At 36.7% G+C, this 15,127-nt stretch overlaps 1 protein-coding gene across 1 annotated transcript in view; it reads left to right on the forward strand.

The window, feature by feature from the left end:
- MTBP (MDM2 binding protein) overlaps positions 1–15,127 on the forward strand; it is a 29,173-nt gene that overhangs the window by 9,910 nt on the left and 4,136 nt on the right. Inside the window, exons 12-19 of the mRNA XM_053954062.1 lie at positions 2,152–2,325; positions 3,452–3,565; positions 4,803–4,967; positions 5,334–5,427; positions 7,146–7,301; positions 9,553–9,648; positions 12,775–13,041; positions 14,246–14,477. Of these exons, the coding sequence (XP_053810037.1) occupies positions 2,152–2,325; positions 3,452–3,565; positions 4,803–4,967; positions 5,334–5,427; positions 7,146–7,301; positions 9,553–9,648; positions 12,775–13,041; positions 14,246–14,477 (1,298 nt within the window). The remainder of the gene's footprint in view (positions 1–2,151; positions 2,326–3,451; positions 3,566–4,802; positions 4,968–5,333; positions 5,428–7,145; positions 7,302–9,552; positions 9,649–12,774; positions 13,042–14,245; positions 14,478–15,127) is intronic.

Below are 15,127 nucleotides of genomic sequence, written 5' to 3' on the forward strand. Positions count from 1 at the left end.
GTACACAGTGTCTAGGACACAGTGAACTGCTGAATTTTGCCTTCTTTCATAATCTCGTTGTTTATTCATAGTCTAATATGTAATTAATGTAGATTCCAAGGAACAGTGACTATTTCTGTTGCCAACTTAAGAAATTTTTTAAACAAGTATGCAGATGAGGATGGCTCATATTGGTAAATTATATTTTTTCAGGTTTAGGGGCAGGAAAGAATTGAGAGTTGTATATGAAGTTGTATATGTATTTTTGAAAAAAAATGAAGAGTTGTATAACAGGACAGAAGCTTAATTATGGAATGGGTACTGGCAGTGTTGCCTTTTTCCCAAACTGGAAATGAAACTTGAGATAATTTTAGCAAAGAGGTAATATAAAAGAGGATCTTTAATGAAGGCCTTCAGAGGCAGTTGTGGAATGATGACCACAAAAGCCCACCCTCCCAGGGGTGAGTACATTTATAGGTTTTAGGAAATTAGCATAATTGATAAAAAGCACTTAGGAACACAAGTGGTAATGTAATTTCCCCAAGGTCAAACCCCTTCTCTGGAGTCCCCCTTCAGCACTAGTTGTACTTTGTCCATGAAAATGTATCTTGAAGAGTTGTTCTGGGCCTTGGTTCTCAGGAAGAACCAAGATAGCATGGGGCCTTGTACCTGCTGGGGCTTGGAGCTCTGCAATTTGTTTTGTCTTTCTGCTTAGGGAAAGGCCATGGAAAAGTATTGGGAAAACTAGCTACTAATACAATAGTTGACAGAGTTACAAATACATGTGTGAAGAATACAGAGGACATATAAAAGCAAAAAGGCAAAACCCAAACGGCATCAGCATTATATAGATTTAAAGTTATCTCTGCATGTTTGGAATGTATATTACAGAGGGTGTAGAGCTGGTCACAGCAGCAGCATTTGTATTTGTTGGAGAGATACTACTGATGCAGTCAAATGAGCACAGAATCCCCAGTGTCTGCAGGATATTTGTCCTTTGCTCCAGTTGAAAGGTTTTGTACAAGTATTAACTATTTTGTGATCAGTAATACACAATAGGTTCTTATTAAGGATCTTGAGTAAAATTTACAATAGAAGGAGAAACAAGGCTTTTAAAATGTATTTTCTTGTTTAATTGAAAACTGTTGATATTTTAGTGGCTACCACTGATCTGACTATACTAAGGATTAGTGAATCCTTAATCTCTTCCATCTGTGGGAAGGTATAATTCTTGGTATTGGTAGTTCTTAAATGCTAAAATTAAAATGCAAAATAAAAGTTTACTCATGAGGAATCAGCTTTGAGATGCCAAGATAAACTGGAAAAGGAATATATTTCAAATGACATGGGAAACAGGACAATACATCAATGTTTTTGGAATATTTTTTCTTTATTGTTCTTTTTTCTTTCTCTAAATTTATGTATTGAAGTGGTGGGGTTTCCCCTCTTTTCCCATGTCCAACTATAAATTTTCAACAAACACAGGAATATATTATTTGTTGCTAATAAAAATTTATGATACTAATAAATGTTCCTGTAGAGTTAATTATTGAGACAGTACTGCAAATATCTTAGGAAATTAAAATATTTGACTTTTGAAACTTAGCAATCAAGGTAACGAATACTTCTTCATGTACTATGTCTTCCAAGGTGCTATAAATTTTTTTCTGTGTGAAAAGATAGCAAACCCATCCTTTCACTGTTACTGTCAGGTACCACATTAATTTACTTTCAAAACTCCATACTATATGCCAGTGTTCAAAAATAGAATGTCTTTATCTTTCATCCAGGCACAAGGGTAAAGCAGGGAGTGAAGCTTTTATTAATGAATAATGCAGTGTCCTTGGGAAGAGTGTGTACAATACTTCCTTTTCTTCTACAGTTGTATGTTTGTCCATTGAACACTTACATTATTTTGACGCACGTATGCAAAAAGACCTTTTTTTACCCAGCAGAACAGAAACTTCTCTTTGTTGTTTCATGGTAAAAATGTAACTTTGGCAGTGAAAGGTTTGCCTGTTACTTAGCCCAGGTAAAGAACTCTTGGTTGGTGGTTAGTAAGATTTCTCACAGAACAGAAGAAAGCAAATGAAAGAATTTTGATGGTGGATTATAGTTTGTTTTAAAGATGTTTTCCTGAGGGGGTTTCCCAGTTATGTCTTGTTTGTTAAGTTCCAGAAATTGAACTGAAAGGAGAATCTTGCCGATATTATTTCTTGATACAAGGCAACGGCTCTGGAGGCTGTAAAGCAACCTTGATTCATTCAGCTGGCCAGATCAATGGGATGGCCACTCTTGCTGCAGTAAATGGAAAGCTAAAGGCAAAAGCAGAAGAAGCAGAGTCAGGTAAGAGTAATCACTTTTTTATTAATGAGTGTCTGAGTGCAGGCAAATGGTAAGTTCTAAATTTCCTAAGTTCCTTTTATTCACTCATGTCATATTGGGAGAAAACAAGGAGGAATATTACATCTTTTATGAAAGTGTCTTTTAAGAATATTTTTCCAGATCCATAAGAAAATATAGTAAGAGCTTATTTATTCACAGAATTTACTGCTATCAAATTTTTAAAATTGACTATGCAAAGTTATTGTCAGTCATTTCTCATAATTGAGATTAGTTGAAATTCGTTTATTGTAAAGGAACATACAGGTAATATTGCAAAACAAATTCATGAAAGCTTAAAGTTTAGAAAGTGTGTGTTGTTGATGTAAAGACTGACCAGCCCATGCCAAAAATCTAGGTAAATATATCTTGAAAGTCCTGTTTCACTGATGATTTAAAATAAAAGCTGCAAGGCAGTGGACAAGTTGAGTTTTATCCCCTTCAGTCCCTTTGCCAATGTCCATGTTACTAGAGAGGGTTTAGGGTGTGAGCTGGCACTCCTATCCTAACTGCTCCACTAGGGAAGAGCAGGTATGCAGCCATTTATCATGGAGCAGTTGTCATGTTACAACTACACCTACCAGATAACTCTACTAACTCCTTTATTTGTTTCAATAACAATGGCAGAGAAAAGGAGCACAGTGACCTGCATCTTATCCACTTAATTCCTTATTATTGAAATAAATCTGTGTATGGTATCACTGACTATTCAGCCATTTATCCTAATTAAAATCCCATTAGTACAGTGTCAGAAGACTGAAAGTCCTTGACCATATGTTGGGAGAAAACTTTCCTTTCCTCGTATCAAACTTAGGATCTTTTTACCTTCTTTAAATGTTAGTCATGTTAATTGTGTTGTCATTATACTGGTTTTGTATAGAAATTCAGAAATACTAGTCAGGCATCTCTTTGAAATTATCCTCCCGGTGTTCAATTGGAATTAATTTGTTTGGTTCTTCAATTATTAGCCATACTTGAAAGTCTGGTTGTTTCTTTTGAATATGAGATTATGTTTCCCATGTTTAAACTTTCTATTAAGTAATGATTCCAAAGAGAGATTTGTAATAAAAATTTCTCCTAATCTGTACAGGCTTTCCTATTTCTGACTTTATCAAGTCTCTGCCAAGCTATTGTGGAGAAGAGATTGTACAGAGAGAAACAAAACTGTCTCATCTCCAAGTGTTTGCCTTGAAGGAGTATCTCAGTAAGTAATGGGAAAGCTCTGGTAATTCGCAAACTAGTATTTAAAATGTCTTTATTTCAAATTGGATGGGATGGCTCACCTTACAAAACTGAAGTTGACAACCAAAGTGTGTTGATCATTTTGTGAAGAAATAGCAGAAGTTTCTTTTTAAAATTTGAAGTACATCCATGATTATCTGTCAGATAATGTAAAATAGAACACTGAATTAGTGTTGGTGGTTGTTACATGAATACTCTGAATTTTTGAGCATAGCGTTGAAATAATTCTATACAATTCTGTGATGATCTCTCCAAAATCCTTTACTGCTGGATATGTCTTCTACCAAAATAAGAGTTCTGGTCTGGGTTTTTCAGTTTTTTAAAATTTTATTCTTTGAAAAGTCTTAAGCAGCAGAGGAAAACCATGCATTGGAGATTTGTTAGATTTATCATGATGCATCATTCATAATAAAAACTGGAAGGACCATCTTCCTTAGATTTTTATGACTTTGCAGAGAAGTACATTTGAGTGTCCTGATATTTTTTCATCTTAAGTCCATTGCTTAAAGAGACTCAATTAAAAGAAAAAATGCTTCAGAGAGATTGGCTGGCTTATTGAAAATGACATGCTGTGGAGGTGATTTAAGTGTATTATCATTAACAGAATAGCAGTTTAAAGAAAACAAGATTTCTCTGAGTAGTCTTGTCTCCCACACCACACCCCCTGCTAACTTAGTCATTCTCAGATTCCTGTCTGCTTCAGTCCTGAGGCTGGGCCTGCTTTAGAGCTTGTGTTTTAGTTTGTTTTGAGTGGGTCACCTGTTTCCATTGAGAGACTGAGTAGGAGCAGTTGGGATTCACTGATTGTCCTAAATCATACCAGAAGTACCTGACCCTTGATACTATGACCAAAGAGACCAGAACAGGCTATCAGTTTTACTGGAGCCCTTCACTTTTAGTCTCAGCAAGTCCAGGTGATTGTCTCTGGGGGATTCAAACCTGGATATACTCAGAAATGCATATATCCAGAAGTTAAAGGACTGTAAAAGTGTGAATCACATGTGACTTCAGCTATTCTCACTGCTGTTTTTTCACTTGTCTTTGGAATAAACCTCCCGTATCTTACTGGTACAATGGTAAGTGTCAAGTTAACTTACTTGTGTTACTGGTTTTGGATAGAGATTTTCTTGTGTAATTGTTTTTTAGCAGGTACCTGTTCTTTGTTACTTAGCAGAGACCTTTTATTTTTTCTTTTATAGAGAGAAAGGAATTGACCAAGCAGCCTGTAGTTATTTCTACCAATGAGCTTAAAAGCTTATTAAAACTCACAAGAGAATGTTTTTTGGACCTGTGCAGCACTAGTCTTCCTAAACCTTTTCTACAGAAGGTCTGCAATAAAACAAGGTCATGCACTGTGACTTGTGGTAAGTGTTTTTATTTACAAAATATGCTGTTTATTTTCTTTGGATGTTTTCTCATACTGGTCATCAATCTTTTACTAAAAGGAGTAAAGTCTTTTTACTAAAAGAGAAAAACATGGAAGCAAAAGTAAAGTAGCTTTCTAAGATTATTTTGCAAACTGAAATTACCCTTGCATTAGCTATTTCCTTTTTCTACCCTGACAAAAAAATTGTCCAGAAAACATTTCTGATTGCATCACCAGATAGATTTTTATTTACATACTTTTAGAGATATGCATTGAGGAATATTTATATATAAAGGACTGTATATCTATTTCTTTGAGGAATAAGATTCTTTATTTAGGGTTATCCAACATGTATTTCTTGCAGAGCCTGATTTAATAGAGCCAAATCGATTGGAGTGGCCAGAAAGACACGTTCTTCAGAATTTGGAAAACTTTGAAAAAAACAAACAAAAAATGAGGTAATAATAAAATACTGGAGATTTTCTTTGGAGTAGCCATTGAACTTTACTATAGAGGAACTTTATATGTTGATAACCATAGTGTAAACTGTTTACACATATTGATAATCTTTCAAAGAAAATATTGCTTAACGCTAAAACTATTTTTCTGTCCATTTCTAAGGGTATAATTTCTTGGTATTTAAAGAATTATTGTTTTGATTTTTATTGACTAAATGCAACTGGAAGATAGCTAAAAGTGTAATAGTTCTAAAACTAAATTACCAAAATGCCACTTCTAGAAAATAGTAGCCATGGTAGGAAAACATACAAAGCTTTGTATTTCTCCCAATATACCCTAAGTAATAGAGATAATTTAGCTGTTTTTGTCAACATGTGCAGTGAGATCTAATCTGCTCATATTTCCTAAATAGTCAGCTGATATCATATATCCATAGTTGATAGTCAGTAGTTGATATCATATATCAAGTAGTCAATAGTTGGTATCATATATCAAGTAATTTTGCAGTCAAAGAGCCTACTGGCTTTATGTTTGAAATTTATAATTAGTTATGTTTTGCCTTCAGTACTGTTCAAATGAAACCCATAGATGTTTGTGTCACTTAAGACAGCCCGTTGATTTCAGTCAAGTTCTCACTTTATGTAAGACTTGTCAAGGAATGTTTAGGTTGGCCATTAGAAAAAGGTTTTTTACCCAAGGTGTGGCTGGGCACTGAACAGGCTCCCCAGGGAAGTGATCACATCACCAGCCTGGCAGAGCTCACGAGGAGTTTGGACAATGCTCTTGGACACATGGTATGACTCTTGGGGATGTTGCTGTGCAGGGCAGGAGCTGGACCCAATGATCCTTGTGGTCCCTTCCAACTCAGCTTGTGCTGTGATTATGTGACTTAATGGTTTTTGGTGTTCATGTCCCTGCTGACAGACCTGTCGAACCAAGTGTCCAGCTGTCCTTTTCTGAGTCACTTCCATCCCATTTCTCTCTTTCAAGTACCATAGTTGGCCACGGCTTAGATTGGAGTTCTGCATGTGATAAATTCTCACGTTAGCTTTCTCATGGTGGTATTATTATTATTATCATCATCATTATTATTATTATTATTGGCTTTTGTTTCTCAGACAGGCAAGTTCTTCCTTTTAATTAGCTGTTGAAAAGATTCCTGAAGGACTTTTCTGTTACATAGTTGATGTTTATTTTATTGCTCATAATCTGAACTGAACATCTTTCTTATCCTGTATCAGGATACAATGTATTTCTTACAAAGGGAGGAAAAAGGGAGAACTTTGACATTCTTGATTGAAGGCACTAAAAGAAGAGTGGAAGGTTGCATGCAGTAGTGGCTTTATTGTTCCTTTCCTAGATATTGTATATTTTTCAATTTTTTTTAATGGGAACCAATTTTTGGTCAAAAAAATAGAAAAAAAGAGGTGAATAATCTTCTTCCCATGTTGTATTTCATAATCAAGCTCTAAATTCTTGAAGAAATTACTTTCTTCAGTTGAATTTTAGAGAATTTGCACCAATTACCATGTTCTTTATGATTAACATTTTTGTGAACATTCTCAAGGAGCAATTTTGTTCATTTCACTCTGGTATTAGTTTAATTGCTCCAGAGTAGCAATGATTTAATAGTTTTTTAAATGCCATGAGTTTATAAAAAAAAAAAAAAAGAAAAAAACTGTCTTAGATTGGTCTTTGCTCGCTGTCTTTTTTGCAGAGTTCCTCTGTTTGCACATTCACCTGAGCAATTGCTGGGGCACAAAGACAGCCAGCGGGAGTCCCTGACGTTGCTGGATGCTAAAGAGCTGCTCAAGTATTTCACCCCAGAAGGGCTGCCTGTGGGGGATCTCCAGCCACTCCAAGTTCCCAAGCGGTATGATCAGCATGTTAAAGCCACTGGAGACCAAACTCAGAGCTGATGCAAGGGGATGTAAATAAAGGTGGAATGGCAGTCAAAAAATGGCCAAACTGGATTTGAATTTATAACATTCTTACATCACATGCCTACCAATGAAATCAACTATTTTGGTCTCCAGTTAGTATTGCTGTTTAGTTCTTTCAGAATCTGAAATGGCTGGAGATGATGATCTTGGTCCTAGGCATTTAAATAACAAAATCATCACCTGAAGCACAAACTTGTTACTTGTTACAGGTAGAGAGAGCCCTGCCAAGCTGCTGCTGCCTTATGTGTCCATTTCCAAAAGAGTATTTCTAGTAAAGCAGAGGCTACTGTGGTAGAGCTTTAATTTTTTTGGTGTTATTTCTTTCAGTGGAGGGGGAGTCTAGGTGGGAAGACAAAATAAGAAAAGAAAATAGCTGAGCCTATTTAACTGCGTTTGTCTCCTGTCATGCTTTTTATGTGGTAAAGTGCTACTTGAAGGAAACTTACGTACTCTGGTGGCTTTGCAAATATTCGTTCTTAGTGTGTCTCCTTGTAAGTATTAGTATATTAACCACTGCTTTTTCAGCAGGAAGATAGATACATGGAGTTACTGGAATAATTTTCAGGATCTGAACATCTGTTAGAGTTAAGGCCAGACTCTATAAGAATCAGATAGTGTTTGTAGAAGCAGAACCTCTACTATTTGTGCAGTGTGTCACACTGTTGCTAGGTAGGCAAGACGGTCTTTGCAGTCACTAAAATTATATATGTTGACCGTTTTAATACTGAATAATAGAAACTATGATGCAATTGTTTGATACAACCCTTAATCCTTTTTCAGACTTCATTATATGTAATAAGAGTGCCTGTGCGAGGGAAAGGTTCTGTAGTACTTTGGATTTTCTGTAGGATTTTTGAGACTTCTGTAAAATAGTTGCTGAAGTTCTGAAACTAAACTGAATGTGTTCTGAGCAGAGAACTCAAGCAAATTAGAAAGTATGCAGTAAAGATTTAGAATCTCCTTCTTTGTAATGAGTGCAGAAGATTTAGAATTAAGGCTAAAATATTTTCCTTCCAACTAGTTGTGTGGGAAAGAAGTGAATAATTTTTCACTAAAAACATCTATTTTTTTAGTCTTTGATTTTTTCCAAAGCCTCCAGAGAAGCACTATAGCATAGAATACCTTGAGTGTCCTGAATGATTTGCTTTGAGCTAGAGATGAGTGAGATCTGAATTTGAATTGAGTCCCGCAGAACACTGTACTCTGAGCTGCTCACTCCCTTGGCAGATGCTCTGACTAAATTCTTTGGAATTATGAGGAGCTTTGCACAGTAGGTGATCAAGAACAGTGAGTATGGACCCAAGGATTTTCCTGACCAACAGAAGGATTGAAGAGATTTTGAGAGAGACTGGTGATTTAAAGACATGTTCACTTGTTTTCCGTGTTTGAGCTTAGATAGAAGTTTGATAGATTACAGTTTTGGCTGACAGTTGTTCCAAGTTATCATTTTTCTAGATTCAGTATCACATTTCTCCTGGATGTTTTTCTCAGATTATTCCAGTGGAAATGGTGCAGAGGCAGTCTATATGAATAAAATTTGAAGCAATGTGTAAGTTTCAGATTCTGTTACATCTTGCCTTTGTGTCTTCCCTTCTTTACAGATAAATGTCAGGGTATGTTGAGATCTGGCAGCAAGATCTTTCTATCTGCCTTGAAGTACCCTCAAACAAATACACTCTTATGATTTAGCTGCAGAGAGTTACTAGCTGGAATTGAAATACCCCAAGAAACAAGCCATTCGTTCTGAAGTCTGGGAAAGATGAGTGTTAGGTGAGGCAACAATTTGAAGCTAAAGGGAAGGAATTTGCTGCTTACAGTGCATGATTGATAAATGGGAGGTGACTTCCCAGTTCCTCTCAGTTCATTCTACTACTCAGGTGTCCTATTGTGATATTTGCCTATTTTTATTGGTAAATTGTTTGGAGCAGTGACCTTAACCATCTGAGAGCTTAACCAATGTCTGAGAGCTTCTGTAACAGTAATAGCTCAGTAGGAATTAGTTGAACTTAAATTCTCACATCAATACAGATTTAATTTTCCATTGATGCTTTATCCTAGGGCTTAGCTGCAGGACATGCTGTTTTGGTCTTCCTATGTCAAGGCATTTGTTTCTGATTTTTGGAAGTATAATTTATCCTGATGGTAACCGGTTAAAATAGATCTTTGTTTTTCTCCTTTCAGTGAAAATGCCTTTCTTTTGACACCAGAGCTTACTCCTCGAAAACTCAGAGGTTTGCCTTTTGAAAAAGCAGCTGGATGCCATTATCATGGACTTGAGTAAGTTTCCTGGCTTCTTTTCCCAGATTGATTTTTTAGTTTCCAGTCTAGGTATAATTTTCAAGCAACATGTTAAGGGCATGTTAATTGTGGTTTAAATGTCACTGGTTTAAATTGCAACATTCCTGCCTTGATGGTAATGTAGAAATATTGAAGGTCTCTTTTCCTCAGTTGTACTGCTGTATCTATTCTCAGTGTCTCTGAAAATTTTAATTCAGAACTAAAAATGGCAAGGGAATTAGTACATATCAAGTTCATAGGGAAGCACATGCTTTAAGTACATACATAGTTTCTGCTTTGATATTTAATTGTAGACACTTTCAGACTAGTCAAAAGGTTTAATGAGACCTGCTGTGATGCTACTACCTATATGTTCAGGGAACCTGAAACACCAGCAGGCAAGTGTTGGTAACGATGTTCAAAAGCATCCATATGGCTAGGACTGTTAGTGATTTGTCAAAGCAAACAAATGGGCAAACTGTCACATAATATAGCTGTATAAAAATAGTTTAGAAAAATACAAATATTGACATTGAGGAGAAAGGGAAAAAGGCTGTAGAAATGCTGGAGTAGATAATTAAGCGTAACTCTTCCCTGCAGACAGTCTTATTGCAGTATATATTAAGAAGGGCAGTGGATACCAACCATAGTTAGTTCAGTTTTCGTGCAAACTTGTGCTGCCTCCTAAAATCATATTTTCAGATTATCAGAATTGACTAACAATGCTGCTGGTATTTTTTCCCTATCAGTTTTACAAATAGTTTGATTAATCCTGTGTTTAATATTTGGTAATTTTAGCCAGGTTCTCTAGGGCAACGAAGCACTCCTATCTCTTTAGTTATCACATTTTCTAAACAGCAACTCATGAGCCTGTTAGCCTTTTTAGATTTGTAATAAGTTACACAGAGAGGCAACTGGGTAGAAGAGGGAAATGTGGGAAGAAACCACTTGTCTGTTGTCTGTTGCTATGTGGTATCTTCCTGCCCTGCCTAACCTCAGCAAGGAGTGTGCCTGAGATTTCAAATTAGGCACAGCACAGCTTGTTCTGCCTCTTCTCCTAGCAAAAGATGATAGATATAGACCACAGGGAGGCCTGGGTATTGCGGAGAGGAGGAAGATCCTGGCATGTTAATATTGCAGGGGCAACATGCAGAAGTATGGGAGGGAAGCAGTAGAGTGGGAGGTAGTGTATGACCAGAACATATTGTAACAAGAGTATTGTGTTTATGGGGCAGATGTGTTTGGTACATGCAGTTTTCATCTGCCCAGCTGCTGTATTTATATTTGGAGATAAAATCTTGCAAAAAAGCAAGGAGTAGCAGTTATCTTAGAATGGTTTGAGTTGGAAGGGACCTTAAAGATCATCTAGTTGCAGCCTCCATGTCATGGGCAGGGACACCAACATCCTACATCTTTTTCCCCAGAGCTGCTCTTAATTAATTTTTCACTCAGCCTGTATTTGTGCTGGCATTGCCCTTACCCAGGTGCAGGACCTTGCACTTGGCCTTGTTGAACCTCATCAGGTTTGCACAGGGCCACCTCTCAAGTGTCTGGATGGGATCCCTTCCCTCAAGTGTTGACCATGCCACGGAGCTTGGTGTCAATGGCAAACTACTTTCCTGAAGTCCAGGGTGAGCTTACTGTGTGCTCTCCTTGCTGCCCTGAGGATCTCAAACTCCACTCTTTAATGGTCACTGCAGCCAAGGCTGCCCTTGAGCTTCACATTCCCTGCCACTCCCGCCTTCTTGGTGGGTACAAGGTCCAAGATAGCAGCTCACCTCACCTCACTCAGAGAAGGAAGTTATCAGTGCGTTCCTGGAGCCTCCTGGATTGCCTCTGTCCTAGGTATTGGCCCTCCAACAGATTATTGGGATGGCTGAAGTCCACCATGAGGACCAGGACTTCTGAACATGAAGCTGTTCCTATTTATGATTAAATCAAATTTTTGGTGTAAAGAACACGTGCCAGACACTTGAATGCTGTTTTGCAAAGAGAAAGCAATTGCCATTAAAGCAGTGAGTAAAATGGCAATTTAACTTCTAAAGTTAAATAGATTTTTTTTTAATCTTTGTAGGGTATGTGACTACTCAGGGGACTGAGAATATAAATAAGAAAAATTAAATACCTTGAAATTTTTAAGTTCAGACAACTTACTCTCTTACCAGATAATGAAATTATTTCTGGTGGAAAGTCATCCTCAGCTGTAGAAATGGATTCATCAGCCAGTTATTAGAAAAATTAATTTCTCCCTGAATATGAAAATACTCTGAAGAAAGGGAAAACATCAGAACTGGCAATTTAACATGCCTCCATTTAAGAGATAAAAGTAAAGAATGTGTCTTGCATTCCTAAGAGTAGGAAACATTGCTGAGCACTTTGAAGGCTGGGCTGAGCAACAGCTCACACTGCTCAAAACAATTTGTAACAAAGAGGCTGAAATAATACAGGATTTACTGTTACCTTTCCCTGCACTACAGTAAGTTACTGGGCGATGAAACACTGTTCTCTTGCAAGGAATCCTGGAAATCATTTATAACAGAGAAAAGTTAGTTAAAACACATGTTGTGTCACCTCATGTGTATGTTTCACTGAGTTAGCACTTGTTCATTTGTTATCTTTCAGCCCCACTGTAATCAATACAGTTTGTTCTGTTGATTTGGTTGATTAAACCACTTATTCAGTGTAGTCAATAGGAAGCTTGTGCTTGATAAGTGCTACTTTTTTTGTATTTTTAGTACTTAAAAAATGTGAATCTCTCATACAGTAGTGTTTATCTCAGACAAAGCTAAAAGTTGCATTTTGAAGAGTTTGTTCAAGGAAAAAAATTCTGCTAATGGAAATCTTATAAGAACAGGATAAAGAGTTAGAAATAATATATAATTCTTTGTTAATAATATATAAATAATATATAAGTTTCTTTGTTGGAGTTGGACTTAAGTATAGCAAAATCCATCAGGGAAATATTAATTTATTGGGCTGTTAAGAGTTGTCTTTCAGAACAGTATACCAGTTCAAACAAAAAGAAAAAAGGTTTTGGAGTTCACATGACTGTCAGAAGTAAGTTCTCCTGATTGTAATAAATCAGAGACTTTCTCTCACAGATATCTCACTCAATTTCAATTTTAGATATTGTCTTGATAACAGAAGAGCCTTGGAGAGAGATGTGGGATATGCTGAACTTCAAACTCGTCTAATTCGCTATGAAACTCAGACTACTTGCACCAAAGAGTGCTGCCCTGTGCCACTTGTCTTGAGTCCTCTCCCATCTCCTGCAGTCTTGTCAGAGCCTGGAAGTGTCCCTGATGGAGAGACTTTACAAAGTGAATTCAAAACAGAGACATCAAGGCTAAAACGCAGATCAAAAGACCTGGATTACTTTTATCCCAAGAAAAGGTAATGCACTGAATGAAATGAATCTTTAGCATGAAATGTTTCAGTACTCTCTTGTGAACTGCATCTTTTCTTTCATTTCAAAATGTTTCAGTGAAGCTATCTAGACAAATGTTCTACTTGTTTAATCCTCTTCTGTAGTTTCATTTTTTCTTCTTAAGTGTGATTTCTCATCAATGGCATTAGATTAATTAAAACCATGCAGCACAGGCACACTTTATTTACAGATTTGGGGTTATATCTTGCAGTCTCAAGTGCCTTTGAAAAGATGACAGCCTCGTCTAGGACTGAAACAGTCAGTGCTCCTGTACTACAAATGAATAACTAAAAGTTTAGAAAGCCAAGGATTGTACAAACAGAATAATTGAATTTCTAATCCAAAGGACTGCTGGCATAAGATGACCTACCAAAATTCAATTTTACTGTCAGCCTTGTTTATTAAAGTCTTTTCTGGAAGTTTAGTTTTTAAGATTTCCCTTTGTACCTTGTCCTCACTCTGAAGATGCAAACTCTGTTGCTGAATAATAGCTGCTAGGTAACACTATTTCCAAATTCACTTTTTTACTGTAGTACTTCACTTCTTCCTTATTTCCAGTTTGATACCCTTTGCATTCTAATCACAATAAGCCTTTAACAGAGGTCTGGTTTTAGAAATATATATATCTTTTGCAGATTACTGAATAGTTATAAAAGAAGATGTGATTATACTTAACATTTTGTAAATTGGAGTTTGGAATTACTAATGCTCTTACAGTTGAAGGATCAAGGATTACAATGTTCCCGTAGAATTCTAATGCCCAAATTCTTGTAGTTAAAGATGAGTTGTGACATTCCTGTAGGGCCAAGAGAAATGTGATAGTTTCAAGACGTTTTGATCATCTGAAGACTGGAGGCCAATTCTCTTCCCAAGAGTTTTATTTTCTTAGTTACCTGATTTCTTCAATTTGTTTCTAGACTGTTTTTAATCAGAGGTGTAATGGGTCTACATATCAGAGTCCAATCCAGTCAGCAGAGTGTTCTTCTAATACAAAAAAATTTACAGAATAGAATCCTGTCTTCCTGTCTGCTGTTTTCAGATGTTGTTTGCAGGAATGCTCAGTACCTACTGCTCTAAAGCAGCAGCCTCTCTAGCAGAAACAATGGCACTAAAAGAGTTGGTAAAAACCTGAAAGTTATTTTTATTGGGTTTTTTTACTATTCTTTGTAGGCTAACCAAATCTGAGAGTACAGACTCGCTCCTGTCTCAGGCAAGTGGAAGCAGCAGGAGTCACTGTGCAGTTGCTGTGACGAGGAAGCGCTCTGAGAGATCCGTGTCTGTGGCTGCAGTGCCATCGAAACTGCCCGGCCAAGGCCACAGAGCAGCCACCAGCGCTGGCTCAGCTGCAGAGCCTGAGGCCACAAAGCCAGAGAAGGAATCGAGATCCCAGAAACACACGAGGGTAAAAATCCACCTTGTTCTCTTAGTGAAGAAGAGCTGTTTAACTTCTTTCCATGGGATTTGATTTGTAAAACATTTTTAACTCAAGGTGAACTATCTTCATCTGTATTTGCTACTGAATTTCATTCTGTTCATTTGTGTAAGTAAATCCTGAAGGCACTGAGGAGAGTGCTGCAGAAGCAAAGAATGAAAAAGTGTGCAAAGCAAATTTTATCATGTCCAGAAAATTAAGACTGAGAGAGATAACAATGAGGAATAAAAAAGGTGGAAATGAATAGCAATTTATAGGAGTTATGAGATATAGATGATTAATATAAAACCTAAAGGCACCAAAGTGATATATGTTCTGGAAGGGTCAAAGGCATTGTGGAGGAATAGACTAGTCTGAGAATAAAGAGATTCCCGTAGTTCTTCTATAAATCCATTAATTGAGATAGCAGTTAAATGATTTGGTGGAATAATGTTTAATTAATAGCTGTGCATATTAGGAATGCCTCTTCTAAAATATAATACACAAAACTGTTTCTGACTTGGTGATACAAATTTTAAATTAATCCCAGGGTAAAAGGAGAACACTGCAAGAATGTTAAGGTACTGTCAAAGGCAAGATGGAATAGTCCAAGGAAGCATAAATTGGTGTGATTCATTCAG

Source organism: Vidua chalybeata, chromosome 1 (genome assembly GCF_026979565.1).
Source record: "Vidua chalybeata isolate OUT-0048 chromosome 1, bVidCha1 merged haplotype, whole genome shotgun sequence".
NCBI classification, from domain to species: domain Eukaryota; kingdom Metazoa; phylum Chordata; class Aves; order Passeriformes; family Viduidae; genus Vidua; species Vidua chalybeata.